This window comes from Cavia porcellus, unplaced genomic scaffold, assembly GCF_034190915.1.
Source record: "Cavia porcellus strain 051 isolate PalLab524CR breed Dunkin Hartley unplaced genomic scaffold, mCavPor4.1 scaffold_26, whole genome shotgun sequence".
Lineage (NCBI taxonomy): Eukaryota > Metazoa > Chordata > Mammalia > Rodentia > Caviidae > Cavia > Cavia porcellus.
The window spans coordinates 18070212-18084936 of NW_026947509.1; the positions used below are offsets into that span (position 1 = coordinate 18070212).

General features: G+C 36.4%; 1 protein-coding gene and 1 pseudogene across 1 annotated transcript in view; both read right to left on the reverse strand.

Moving 5' to 3' along the window:
* Nucleotides 1–2886: 2886 nt before the first annotated feature.
* Nucleotides 2887–4941, reverse strand: LOC100728631 (phosphatidylinositol 5-phosphate 4-kinase type-2 alpha-like; annotated as a pseudogene).
* Nucleotides 4942–6308: 1367 nt separating this feature from the next.
* Nucleotides 6309–14725, reverse strand: part of Wdr64 (WD repeat domain 64) — a 139934-nt gene continuing 131517 nt past the window's right edge. Inside the window, exons 27-30 of the mRNA XM_003474268.5 lie at nucleotides 14200–14305; nucleotides 10697–10777; nucleotides 9121–9225; nucleotides 6309–6629 (exon numbers count right to left, since the gene is read on the reverse strand). Of these exons, the coding sequence (XP_003474316.4) occupies nucleotides 6531–6629; nucleotides 9121–9225; nucleotides 10697–10777; nucleotides 14200–14305 (391 nt within the window). The 3' untranslated portion in view covers nucleotides 6309–6530. The remainder of the gene's footprint in view (nucleotides 6630–9120; nucleotides 9226–10696; nucleotides 10778–14199; nucleotides 14306–14725) is intronic.

Consider the following 14725-nt stretch of genomic DNA (forward strand, 5'->3'; position numbering starts at 1 on the left):
GCCCAGAAATGTCTTCATTAACTCTTTCATCTAATATAGCATTTTCACTAGCATTACCGTGACTGCTAAGGAGATTTTCATATATGTATTGGCTACTTGAATATCCTCCTTTTTTAGAATGTCAGCTTATCACATTTGTCTTTTAATTTGAATGTATAATCTATTAAAATTTCACTATTAATGTATTTATGGGTTAAATCTATCATTATATTTTGCATTTTCTATTTTCCTACCTTTTCATATTCCTTTTCTGTTCTTTCTTTTAGATCAAGACATTTTTATTGTTCCTCTTTTCCTCTGTTTGCCTACAGTCTTACACATTGCACTATTCATTCATGTTGCTACTATTCATTTAGCAATTACTATTCAGAATATAATGCATGTCCTTGACTTAGCAGAGGTAAATAATTATTCTTACTTTTACCTTCTTCTAGGTAACTTAAGAACTTTAGAAATTTATGACTATTTATTCTCCTCCCCACTTTTATATCGTGTTATATATTTTATTGTCTGTACAAAAACTATAGTGTTTTATTGCATTTTCCTGTTAATATTCACTTAAGCTACTCAGGTGCTTTTCATTCTTATTACTCTTTGATTTTTCTCTACCTCCGAACATGACTGATTATTATATTTGTTTGTTAAAACCTTGACATTTAATGGTCACTTCTGAAGGAAATTTCTTCTTGATTGCATTAGCAGCTATTTTACCTCAGGAATTTGAGGGTGTTCATTGGTAGTATTTGGCCTTTTCCTCCTTTTGCTGTGAGAGAAACTGATGTCCATCTGCTCACATTACTTATGGAGACAATTGGTCCTTTATTGTCCTCTTATACCTTCCGTTATTTTTCTTTCTTTACTGTTTGTGGTATATAATGCTTAATTGATCATAGCGGTTTGGTACAGGTGCATAACACACCTTAGTTTTTTTCTACCCTCTTCTATACTCCCCAGGTCCCCCTGAAGTAGAACTCATTATTCTATGTTTTAGTGAGCATTCTAACTCCACACCTAACATCATGTGATAAAATACCCTTAATAAAATGTCAACAAATCACGCTTTTAAAGAAAGTAATCAGTTTATTATTTGAAAGCTGAAGGAAAGGACAAAATTTTTCTACCTATAATATGTATCATTAAAAATATAGCTATATAATTATTTAATATCTTATTCTTTACAATATACTAAAAGAAAATCACTTGTTTAGAACATACAAAAATGTTACTTTTTAATTCCTAAGAGAGGTCAACAATTGCATCTATTTTTTGAAAGTCATAAGAATGTTTTATTTTGTAAAGCCTGGCTCAGTAGTGGAATATATTGTTAGCTCCAGGAGATAAAGGAAACTTTCTCATTCTGTCCACGTAGTTAACAACAGAGATAAATCACAGAGCAAAATAAAGCATTTTGTAAACTTATAAATGCATACAGAGATTGATCACAAAGGAAATGGTTACTCAAATCATGAATGTGTACCCTGTCTTTACTTTAGGGTCTCTCATTTTTAAGTGTTGGGTCAGAGGAACCACAGAACTTCAGAATACCAAAATGGATTTGATGTCAGAATTAATGGTAGTAGTGATGGGGAAACAAATCATAGCAGAGATTAATTTAAAAACACAAAATATGGGTTTAACTATAAAATGTTAATATGGGTTTAACTTCATTTTATAGTGAAGTTAACATCACTGGATAGCAGATCTGCACAAAGTCAGTTGATAGTAGTCGGGTGGCATTGCTGCTGGCTTTAAAAGTCACCATGAAGGCAGCCTGTACATGATAGGCATAGCTGTACCCTGGACTGCTCAGAAATAAAGTGACTGGAAAAGCAGTCTGCAGGCAGATTTCTTGCATTGTAAGTAATTATTTCAGGGTGGATTTTTTTTTTGCTTTTGTTTTTTGAAGCTGCTTACAAGAACAATCTTATGTTTAAACAAATAATTTTAAAGGTACAGGTTTAACATATAAACCAATAGGTAACTAACTCTAAGCAAGTCTAATGCTTACTTGTCACTTTTTAGAAAATATAGGAAAGCTGGTAGATTTGATCGATGTTGGAGATTTTTAACTTGATTAAACACAATCAACACAGTTTAGGGGAATGAATTTACATAACCAGATCCGGGTGAAATCTTTTTATTTAAAAATCAGGTTGATAATGTACATCTGGATGAAATAAAACAATCTTTTTTTCTGTTATTGTAAAAGACTGTGTACTATGTACTTTGAACAAAACATTTACTCAAAAACATGATTGCAGAACACATTTCAAAATATAACAAACATTATTTCACTTCTACTGTAAAATGACTTTACATGTAAACTTCAAAAATCATATGCTGTATATTTTTAGATGAAAAACATCCCACTTTCTTAAAAATGTAAACAGTAAAACTTAGGGGTTCAGTTAAAGGGGTAATTTGTAACAAAATACTTCTATTTAAAACAATAGTCAAACATAAATCTCTCATAAATCTCATAAATTAGAATTCAGGTTTACATTTGGTCACACAAAGATTGAGAGCAGGAAATGTAGCTAGCATTTCCCCAAACTAAGCTTTCAGAGAAGCTTTATTTTTGTTTTGCAGCTAGGATTCTGATACTGCAACATTAGGATGTGACAATGAAGGGTCTCCAGGCAAGAAGAGAGAAACAAGCAGTTGTCTTTAGCAGGCAATAATGTAGACAGAGTTCTTCAGCATTAGCTTCTTGGAATGGGGTGTTATTCTGAGACACTGAGAATCTTAATAATGTGGGGACAGAACCCCATATCAGTACATACAGAGACACCAGCATTCTTCCAGTCAGGGCTGGGGGCTTGGTGAAAACTGTATTTCCTTCTCCTCCTCCTTCCTCCTCCTTCCTCCTCCTTCCTCCTCCTCCGTTTTTTTACCATGAACTATTTCCTATTTTATTTTTTAATTAGATTTTATTGGTACATTTTAGATGCACATAGTAATGTATACATTGGTACATTTTAGATACACATTTAGATTTTATTGGTACATTAAGGAGTGTTTAAATGTAGGTGTTATGGTTTGTATTTAGATGCACACCCAAAGCCTCACATGCTCATAGATGTTTGAGGTAGCTGGATCATGGATGTGTGAAACTGGATTTGGGTGTGTGATAACTAAATTAGTTTAGCATTGTTCTAGGTGTGGATAATGGAAGCCTCAACCTGGCTGGGCATGGCACAGTCAATATAATTTGGATGGAAAGAAGGCAGGTTTGCTATTTGCTGCTGCTTCTGGTGGTGGTGATTCCTGCTGGCCATGCTATAGACTGTTTCTCTTCTGTGATGCCTCTCTGCCAGGTTACCCTGCCTTGAAGCCAGCTGATTATGGACTGAAACCTCTACAAACTTTGAGTCATCCTTCCTACATTCATGTCTACTCACGGCTATGTAGGAGGTTATGTCAAGATCTGGTCAATAAAATCCAAAATTATTTTGAATACTGTTTTGGGTTCTGGGTTGAGCTCTCTGCTTCAGGCTCATGTTTAACAGTTTTTGCGGCGTAGGCAGCTTTCTTCTTTGCATCGTAATGAGTGAGTGTAGATTATGGCTGTGAAGTACACGTCCCTCCTGGGTGACTGTTGATGGCCTTGAATTCCACACACATCAATATTTGGGTCAAACTTGCCCCCAGCCAAAGTGGTGAGCTGTTTAGTGTATGCCTAGATTGTTTGGGGGCCCTGACCTGGTGGGTACCAGGGCTTTCTCCATTCCTTCTGGATCCCCATACTACACCTCCTCCATCTGGCCCTCTCCACCCCCTAGAAGGCTATAGTCCATGAGCTTCAACTGACTAAGAAACTCAATATCCTTTTCAGTTTTTCCAGAATCATGTTTTTGTGCTTTTGGCAAAATACATCTTTTGGCCCTCATTAGTGAAATCATTATCATTATTGGCAATTCTTTGGCCTTTTGTCCTTAGCCTCTCTAACATCACGGAGCACTTTAAGTCATATTTTTTACTTACAGATAAGTGATGGCTGAACACATTACCTGTAGAAATTACATGTTTTAACTCCATGGACGTTAGGCTGGTAAATGCCAAGAACCGAGGAAGAATGGCAATCCTGTGACATTCCACTGTACACTGGTGGTACCTCTTCAGGACGTTGTACATTTTTGTCACATTTTCACTGGCAATGATCTTGAAGATGTGTCTCTTGTCACAGCAAGTGGAAACAAGTCCCACTGCTTGCCTGGAAGACTTTGGGGAAGGGGGGTGTTCCTAGTCAGGGAATTCTGGAAATCGTGATCTTCATTCCAAACCACTTCCAGAGATCACAGAAACCCACTGGGTGGTATTCCTCAAATTTGAAATGGGTGAGCATGTTTTCTTTGTTGAAAAGGTGATTTTCCACCTTTATCTTTGAATAGACTTTGGCGTCACCTGGCATCAACATGACAGGGATTTGGACGTGGCTCGGTTCAAGTGGTTGACAGGATGGCGAGCAGCCCGTTGCTCTCCTGAAACAGGGTCACTTTCTGTGCTAGAAAGGGCTTCTTTGTGGTCCTGGTCTTGCTCACCAGGATAGAGGACCCAGGCTGCCAGAGGTCACCTTGACTGCTGACTAGGTCCTCGGCACTGCTGTGCTCCGCGGCCCTGGGATGCCCTCCCATACCAGGAGGCAGCCACATTCTCTCTGCCCAGATCCAGAAGAAAATGTGGATTTATATTAAAGAAGGTTTAAGAGTGAATTCTTCCAGCAAAAAGGGTAAAAGATGTTAATTTGGGATCTGATGCCTTATTAAAAGAATTGAATGCTTGGCAGAGTAGTCAGAATCATCTTTAAGAAATCTGTGCTAAGGGGTAAGGTAGCTTTTTTGCAGCCGGGATTGAAAGAGTGGAAATAGAATCATTTTCCTAAACTCCTTAGAAATTTTCTTTCTTTTTTTCTTTTCTTTAAGAAAAATATCTTTTGGCTTACTTAGGTATTGACCAGCAGTTATGTGCCAGACCTATACTCTCTTTATCTAGAATCTCTTCTTTCCTTTAAGAAAATTATACACATTATTTTTAAATTTTTAAAAAATTTTTGAACTTTTCTATGTGATTAAAATACATAGCTGGGCGTGGTGGCTCACGCCTGTAATCCCAGCACTCGGGAGGCTGAGACAGGACGATCACTGTGAGTTCAAGACCAGCCTGGGCTACAAAGTGAGCTTAAGGCCAGCCTGAACTGCATAGAGAGACCCTGTCTCAAAAAGACAAAACAAAAACAAACAACAAACAACATAAGGGAAAATGATAAAACAGTAAGCTAAATGTCACATTCCTATTAGCAACAAATATCTATGAGTAAATATAAGGATGTAAGTGTGGAATTTGTATAAATAAAAAATTTCCTTAGTTTTCCAAGCATGTTGGGATTCAAGAATTATAAAAGCCAGTTGGATGTGGTGTCCACACCTGTAATCCCAGGTACTCAGGGGGCTAAGGCAGGAGGAGCACAAACTGGGAGCCTAGAGTTAACAAGACCTTCTCTCCTAATAGAAAAAACCAAAACCAAAACAAAGCAACAAAAAATGAATACAAATTAAAAGGCTGAACATGTAGTACAGCACTCTCTTGGGTTCAGTCTTCAAGCCCATAAGACAAAAAAATTATACAACAGAATGGAAAATCAGAATCAAAAATGAAGGAACATCTTCTTTCTACCACGTAGCCCTCTGCTTTGGTGTAAACTGTTAACCCGAGAGCACTTTGATTAGTTGGCTCAGAATATTTCCTGGAGAGCCAAAGTGAGCTAATCCTCAGGCTACAACTCTAATACTTCCTTCATGTTTTAGACATGGTTAAAATCTCATCTATTAGTGATGACATTTAGACACTTTCATTTTTATGTACACTGGTGGCATTGGTCATTTGGTCAAAATACCAGAATCAATTAATAAAAGATAAACCCTAGTAAATTCAGATGTTAGTCTAATTCTATTTATCTAGGCTTGTTTATAAATTAAATTTAAATGATTTATGACTTTATCTTAGATACTGAACATTTTCTCTCAGGCAACATTCCCCTAAAGGAAGAAGAAAAATGCAGCTAAAGCCCCTATTGGTATATTTTTCTTTTTACTAGTAATACTGTTTATGTACCACATAGCATGGCCCAGCAGTAAGCTGCCTCTTACTGAATGCATTCTGAGAGTAATTCTGGTCATGTACTGAGATGAACAATGAGAGAGAGTAGAAGCTAATCATCAATAACCATATTATTTAAATAGATACTAATACTATGGACTCAATTTGTTTCCTCACGTATCATTTTGTTGAAATAAACAAGAAACATTATCTATTAAGTAGATTTTTATATATGAAAGAAGTTTGCAAAGTGGCTACTTGCTGCTTTTTTGGTGTCCAGAGCTGAAATCACTTGAGCCTCTTTACTGATCTCTGCCATCAACAGGATGGGCTGCAGGTCTGAAATGGGTGACAAGGGGATGGATTTCCATCATCTTTCTGAGATGAAGCCCATAGCATCATTCAGAATTTGTCACCATATATTCGGCAGCCTATTACCAATTTTCTGTTTGCTTAACCAAGGCCGGGAAGAAGGACGAAGCCAGATTTATTTGTGGAACTAAATTTCTTTTCAGACTTTTTCTCCGTGACATCTGTGAAATAAAGGGCATATTAATTGGTAAGGGGCACAGTTTTTAGTGTCACAGTCACACACAGTCATATTTCACTATTACAGAAATATTTTAATCCTCCTGGATAAAAAGGTAAAGGTGTTACCCTTGCCAACCACGTGTCCCCAGGAAGAAGAGTTTTAAAAGAGGCAGGTTAGACTCCAGAAGAGTGAGATGGAAAGGCAGAACTTCTAGCTAGAGCTACTTAGCTGGGCAGGGACCATTCTAAAGCTCAGGCACAATCTGGAAAGCTGTGGCTCACAACAAAACCAAGCAAGACTTAGCTAATGAATAATTAACACTGTGTATTAATAGCATCAGAGTGCAATGCCTGGGAGGAAAAAGACAAATCAAATACTGATCATACAAATGAGAAGCCAAAGTTTGTTTTGAATAGGATGATTTTGGAAGAAATTCTAAACTCATTTAGTTTAAAATTTTGGGTCAAGAAATGCCTAGTTTTGTGAGTAATGTTCAACCACCATTTGCTGTGGACAGCATACAGCCTTGAACTCACAATCTTTTTGCCTTGTCCTCTCAAGTAGGAGGGATTATAGGTGTGTGACCCCCTGCTCAGCTGCCTCTTTCTGTTACTTAGTATTTACTTTAAAAATATATTTAATATCAGGTGAGATAAAACAAATAAGAACGCACATATGGGGTATAAGCTATATCAATTATAAAGCCCAATATAAATGTTTTATAATTACTTTTTAGTTTTGGATTATTTATATCTCATGGTATTGTGTTCATCACTTTCTTTCTTTTTTTGTCTTTTTGATACAAGGTCTCATTATGCAGTTCAGGCTGGCCTTCAGCTCACTTTGTAGGCCAGGCTGGTCTCAAACCTGCAAGGTTCCTCATGCCTCAGCCTCCCAAGTATGTTGTAGTTAGGGGTTGTGAGAACAATTACAATCAGAACACAGAATTTATAATATTATTTTATGATGGTCACCCAGAATTAAACACAAGAAAGTGCAGGATATCTGTCCACAACATTAAAGACACAGAATATTCATCCAAGGGCCTGAATCCCATGGCAATGTCCTCCATGAGTTCAGATGAAAACCTAGAGCCCATGACATGCCTCTCATGAGTCCATCTGGAGGTCTAGAGCCCATGAGAAGGACTCATGCCAGTCTGTTTTATGGATCTGTGCTGGAAAGGCCCAAAGGTCAGCAGTAGAAGCTAGAAAGTCTATGCCAGCAGGGTGAAGGAGCTGTGCTGGTTGGGTAGAGGGTTCTACATTGGAACTAAGAAGCCATGCTCAAAACAAGGACCAGGGCTGCCCTGAAAAGCACCACAGCCCTTCTCAGCGACACAGAGGTCCCAAGCTCCTCCAATGATAAGGACAGTTGAGTACATGCCAGGAAGCCATGTGACAAGCTTCTCCTGCAGATTAAACAGCTTACATCTTCCCCTCCGGAGCCAAGAAGTGATGCTCAATGCAAGGACCAGAGCTCCCCCAAAGTGAACCACAGCTACTCTCACAAACAAGGTCCCAAGCTCCTGAAATGACAATGGTCGAATTCACACTGGGGAAGACAGTCATGAAGAGATCCTCCAGGGGAACCAACGGCTCAAACAATACTTAGAGAAACACACAGCACCTCTCTCTTTTTCTCCTTGTCTCTATTTATGCTGGCAACTTTCCTCAGGTGGGTCATCTACACTCAGCACCATGCTGATTTAATTGGTGTTAAGTTGACCACCAGTTTTTAATCCATAACATAGTGTATGTTAAAAAATTACAGAGGAAATATCCAAATTAAATAAGTTTTTAAAAATTATTATGTTTGTCATTGTGTTTGTTATTTGTTATTGAGTTTACTGCAGACAATACAAATCATTTCCTTTTTGTCTAACTTCTTTTGGTCCAGCTATATGGATTTAAAAATTACCATATGGTAGGTCATCTGTTTATTTTTAACCTATTTTAATGACTTGATAAGTGGCCACAGATTAAGTTAGGCCCATGAAAACCTCCAGAACTAGTGGAACAGTGATAGGGTTTGAGTTGTGTAGCTCATTATGGTTAAGTAGAATAATGAAATGTGCAGTGAAGGATCTCAGCTTATCACTTAATGTGTATGTTATCTTTAGTGAGTTACTTCACCTTACTTTAGGACCCATTTTTCCCAACTCTAAAATGGTTCTAACACTTTATTTGTACTTATGGTGAAAATTAAAGGAATTGCTTCTAAAGACATTTTGTAAACTGTAAAGCCTTTTATGTTTTTCCTGTTAATGTACAGGAAAAATTCTTGCTGGTGAGTCAGAAGCTGACCAATGTCATTCATACATACATCTAGAATAACAATACAATAACATACATCTAGCATATTCATAAGAAAGTATGCACTGAAAGAACTTTAGATCTAGAATGCTTCTGGGAACAGAGAACTAATTAAAAAATCAAACAGAAAGATAGACTGTGGAATTTGAATCTACTGGGGAGTTAGAACTAACTTACTTTTTCATGTTGACCCTTCTTCTTTGCTGACATGCCATCCACAGATTGCCTTTGTGATTCTACACCAATGAGTGGGAGGAATTTTATAGTAGTGGGGCTTGGTACCTGCAACCAGAAGAGTAAATCAGACTTATTGAAATTGGTTACTTCTGCATGTCACTGTGGAGGGCAAAGTATGGGTGAGAAAGTCTATTTGTTTCAAACCACACCCCTCCCAATTGCACATGGTTGATTATTGCTTTTTCATTCTTAGCATCTTTTGGTAGTTTAAATCTCTGATGCCTATTAGAATGCACATGTCAAAAAAAAATGGAAAAAGGTATGGGGATTTAGCTCAGCGGCATAAGCGCCTGCATTGCAAGTGCATGGTTGTAAATTTGATCCCGGTACACCCCCCCCCCCCAAAAAAAAAGAATACACATGTCCTTGGAAAAGATAAGTAATATTTAAGATATTGATATTAAGTTAAAATATTTGGTCTTTGACTTATTATTTCTTCGACTCATGGGTTAATTCTTTAACAAGAAGTTTATCTAGAGTGAGAGGCCTCGAGGTAGGAAAAACCCTTGCAAAGAAACAAGGCATGGGCAACATGGGTGCAGCACAGAGGTGGTGGATAGCCCGCTCTGCTTACAAGATGGCAAGTTGTTCAGCACGGGTGGAGCTGTGAACTGAGGTTTTCTGAAGAAGCTGCATCTGTTTTAAAGATCCTGTAGACTGAGCATGGCTGACTAGAACACTGTGATTACCCAGTGATGGAATGGTGTAGGTTGAGAACCAAAATTATCTCCAGGTACCTTAGGTTCTTTAACAGCCATTTGTCCTAACTTTGGTGTCTGACTTAATACTCTCATGACTTAGGCAAACTACTTGGAATATATCACCAGGCTTAGAAGACCTCTAGCGCCCACCATTTACAGCTAGGCTTTTAGCTTTACAGTTTAACAGTTTTGGCAAAGGCCCAGTCACACAGGATTTGTATTTCAGGCCAAGCATTTGGGTTTATAGCTACAACCCTGTAAGATAACATCTTATACCAATGCTCATAAAATGTGGTAAGCTCACAGGAAAGATAGCCTTGCTTTGTTTTGGCCTGTCTATCTGATCATCTCACTGACATAATTTGTAAATATATTGATTTATGACTTTTTTTGTTCTGGGACTATGAAAGTTCACGTTGCTTCTTCCATGATGGAAATGTCATTCAGGGTAACTTGAATCCAGGTCATGGTCACTCGTATTTGGCTCAGAATAAACTATTTTCCTATTCCCTTTAAAGCAGAGTCATTATTTTATATTGACAGAGCACAAGGAGAGTATGGAGCAAGTCTGTTGGAAAATGAAGTCAAATGGTTTTGGCAAAGGCCCAGACACACAGGATTTGTATTTCAGGCCAAGCATTTGGGTTTGTTTATAGGTAATAAAGAGCCTCCACTGTCAAGTTTAAAACAAAACCTTTGACAGCTAAAACCAAAAATTTTCTGGGATTGGACCCCATATATTTATGCAATCATGGAATAAAGTCAGATTTTGCATTATTGTGTTACCCCTCTAGTTCTAGAAATCTCTGACTTACCCTGTAGATGGGCAGAGAGCCAAAAACAATTCCAGCCTCTCTGTTTTCAGTCATGAAACCTTCCAAGGCATTTTTGTGAACCTGCAAATCATAGGAATGAATGCTTAATGGAAAGAGCACATGACATCAGTGGCAAAATACCTGGTTCAAATCCTCAGTTTTTCACTGACTAGCCTAATGGCCTTAGTCAAGTTCTTTCCTTGTTGATCAGTTATGGGAATCAAAGGAACTTGTAAATGTAATCAGGTGATATTCAAATGTCAGATTTAGTGATATTATTATTACTGGTAGCAGTATGACAATAGCAAATTAACAGAAATGAATAGGTTAATATTGCATAATTGATACATATGAGTTCAAAATATTTCATGTATGAGCATGGTCTCCAATTGCATCCATTTACCTCCAAGAGTCTCAAGATTATCTTATTTTATAGCTGGGTAGCTTTCCATTGTACAAAATTATATCTTTCTTATGTGTTCTGCAGTTAATGGGCAAGCTACCCTTGTTATGGGTGAACACTGAGTTATCTCCCTAGTATAAAAAACTGAAGCAGTTAGTGGGATCCAAAAAGCACAATAGATATTATGAAAGTAATAGGGGAAGAAATACCTTAAAAGGGGATTGGTAACCACTGTTAATTTCCTATTTTCTTGCTTTCAATTCTTGTATTGTTTTTGTAATTTTGTTAGGTTTGGTTTTATTCCATCTTGTTTGGTTAGATTTTACTGTGTATGATGGTATGGGCAGCTATTTTGAAGATAATGGGATATGTATTGTGGTAACCATTGTTGATTTCCAGAGTTTTGAAATCCTATAATGCTTTCAATCTTTTGTTTTGATTGGACCTATTCTATTTTGTTTTGTCTGATTTTACTATGTGTGTAGCTATGGACAGGTATTTTGAAGAAAATGAGACATAATGGTAACCATTGTTAATTTCCTGTTATCTTATTTTGAAGTCCTGTAATGATTTCATTCTTTTGTTTCTATTGGTCTTGTTTTGTTCTGTTTTGCTTGATTTTATTGTGTGTCATGATATGGACAGCTATTTTGAAGAAAACAAGAAACATTATGGTAGCCATTGTTGATTTCCTTTTGTCTTGTTTTGAAGTCCTGTATCATTTGCATTGTTCTGTTCTGATTTGCTTTATTTTGTTTTGCTTTGTTTTATTCTCTTTAAAATAAAAAATCAAAAAATTACATAATTTAAAAATCAAAAGGAATGAATAAAAGGAGATTATTGATGAAAATTAGAGAATGCTGACTGAAACACATTTGAACTCAACTTTAAAATTAACCTTTTTAATTTTACTAGGCAACTGTAGAACTAAGACACCAAGGCTATTGTGGTATTTGATTGTTTTGAGGATTCTATAAACCTTTGTAAAAATTTCCCCAAGTTTATTTAATATTTCAGCTGTTATTTTAAAAAGGATTTCTAAATCTCTAAATAAATATTAAGTGATTGCCAACCTTTATTTCTAGATAATACTATGTTAATCCTATTTCACAAAACTGTGTATCTATCACACGCTTATGCAGATATCTTTGCTCATCAAGAGTTTATGATTTAGTGGTGGGAAATAGGGATAAGGATACAAATAATTCTAATTCAGTGTTGAAAATGCGAGGCACTTAATCCTCACAACAGCTCTTTTTAGGGACTTTTAGATGAGAAAAAATGTACGTAACTGTTTAATTCCACACTCCATGCCTTCCCTCTTTACTACCTTGTCCTCAGGGAAAAGAAACTTTCTGATTTTCATTTGAACAGAAAAGTAGGGCTTTTGAAAGTTGTTATAACTAAAGCATTAACTATTAAAAATTCAATATGAGGTAGATACTGTAAGAAAAGAACGCAGTGATGAACATTTCTAGACTTATTGGCCTGCTTTTGAGACTGAAGTGATAATTCCTGCCCATTTGCCTCAGACATTAAAAATTAACTTAGTGTCTTGAGTTGTTGTTCTGATTTATAAATTTTACTTTATATACTTTTTGCCTTTACAAAAATAAAATCATTACATAGACACTCATGCAAACTTTTTTGTCATTCAGTGGTGTTTGAAGCACTCATTCATATAGGTGTTACTCCATTTCCATTCACTGCTCTATAGTATCACAGTTTCTGAAGAAACTACACCTTATTTGCCCACTGCATTGCTGATAAGCATTTAGACTTCTTTCAGTGACAAACACTGTTGCTCTGAGCATTCTTATTTACTGTGTTCTAAGCACATTCTGAAGCATTTCTCTTGACAATCCATTTAATATGGAGTACTTATTTTCAACTTTACTGTATAATGTCACAGTGTTTTTCAATGGTTCTACCAATTTATATCACTACTGCCAACAAATTACTGTCTTGAGGGGGCTGGGGGTTTAGCTCAGCGGCATAAGCGCCTGCCTTGAAAGCAGGCAGTCGTACTTTCAAGGTACCGATAAAAAGGAAAAAAAGACAAAAAAAAAAAAAATTTTTACCGTCTTGATTATGCCAGAGTCACAATAGCTCTTAATGTCATCAGACTTTTTTATTTTGCCTATCTTGTAAATCTAATGTATCTCTCCTAAAACATTATTGATATGCATTTCCATGTTTATTAATAAGGCTGACAATTTTTCATGTTTTTATTGACATTTCTTCTTTTACAGTATATCTGTTCAAGTTATGAAATCTTTTTTTTCTTATGCTTTGCGTTCTCTATACATTTTGGATATTAACCTTTTGTCAGTTATGTGTTGTGTTGTAAAGGTAGGACAGACCTGGACAGTTGGGTAAACTGGGTCTCAGAAGCAAAAGACTAAGAAGAATATGCAGGGAAACAATTATTCTGATTTATAGTGAGTGGGGTAGTCATAGGTTAGTAATGGAAGAAAGTATGGATTGGTATGTTTGATTTATTTTGTAGATGAGCTTGAAGAAATAAATTTTAACTGATTAATTCCTTAGTGTTTAGAATGGAATAAACAACAGAATACTTTTAGTCGTTAATTCTGTACTGAAGAAATGTGTATCTGTGAGATGCAGAATGAATACCAAAGACATTGTATCCTACTTCCCTAGACCAGCCTGTGAATATTACTATATATTGATTGTATATTATATGAAAGAACTTTGTAAATGTGACCGATGTTAAGGTCCTTGAATGAGATTTTTGAATGAGAGTGACCAATATAATCACATGAATCTTTAAAAGCAGAACATGTTTCCTGCTGAATCAGGCCATACAACCACAGTCACACACAGACAGCATTTCTGGCTTTGAAGAGAAAGGAAAGTAATTTGAAATTTTCTCCTAGAATCACCAGAAAGCACAGATCTGGTGACTCTTTGGTTTTAGCTAGGAAGACTTACATCAAATTTTGACCTACAGATAATCTGCAAAAATAACATTATTTAAACCATCAAATTTGTGGTAAGGTAGCAGCAGCAATAGAAAATTAATTAATTGACTGATTGATAAATTGTTGCTGTGGCTGTAGTTACTTTGTTTAGCTACCTTGGGAGAAGAGAGAGACTTGAAAAACTTAAAATCGTGTTGTACTTCAAAGGCCTTAGGAGGTGCACGTTTGGAAAGTAAAGTCGTTGAGCTAGTTTTTCTCCATCTGCATATAAAGATACAAGAAAAATGTTAAACACATAATTCTGCCTTTTACACTGAGCCAACTAATCAAATATCCATGATGTCCTTTGTTGTACTCTAAGAAAGTAGCTTCATCATTTTGTGTATTATAGCAAACCTGTACCGCGGCTTACTAAATGTTTTCTTTTTTTAACTGATATGTTAAGTGACCCAATTGATATGTTGAGCAATACTCTCCCCTGTAAAGAATTGCAAGAATTTCACTTAATTGAAATGTTAATCACGGAGCGGCCCTCTACAAACAAGAAGAGTGGTGCTAAAACAAGCTAACAAGGGCTGTTAATCACGGGTAGGCGCCTCTAGTCTTCGCTAAAGAACTAAAGAAGACAAGAAGGCCCACTAATTTACACATTGTTTGAAGTAGTGTGTTTATATGCAGGGA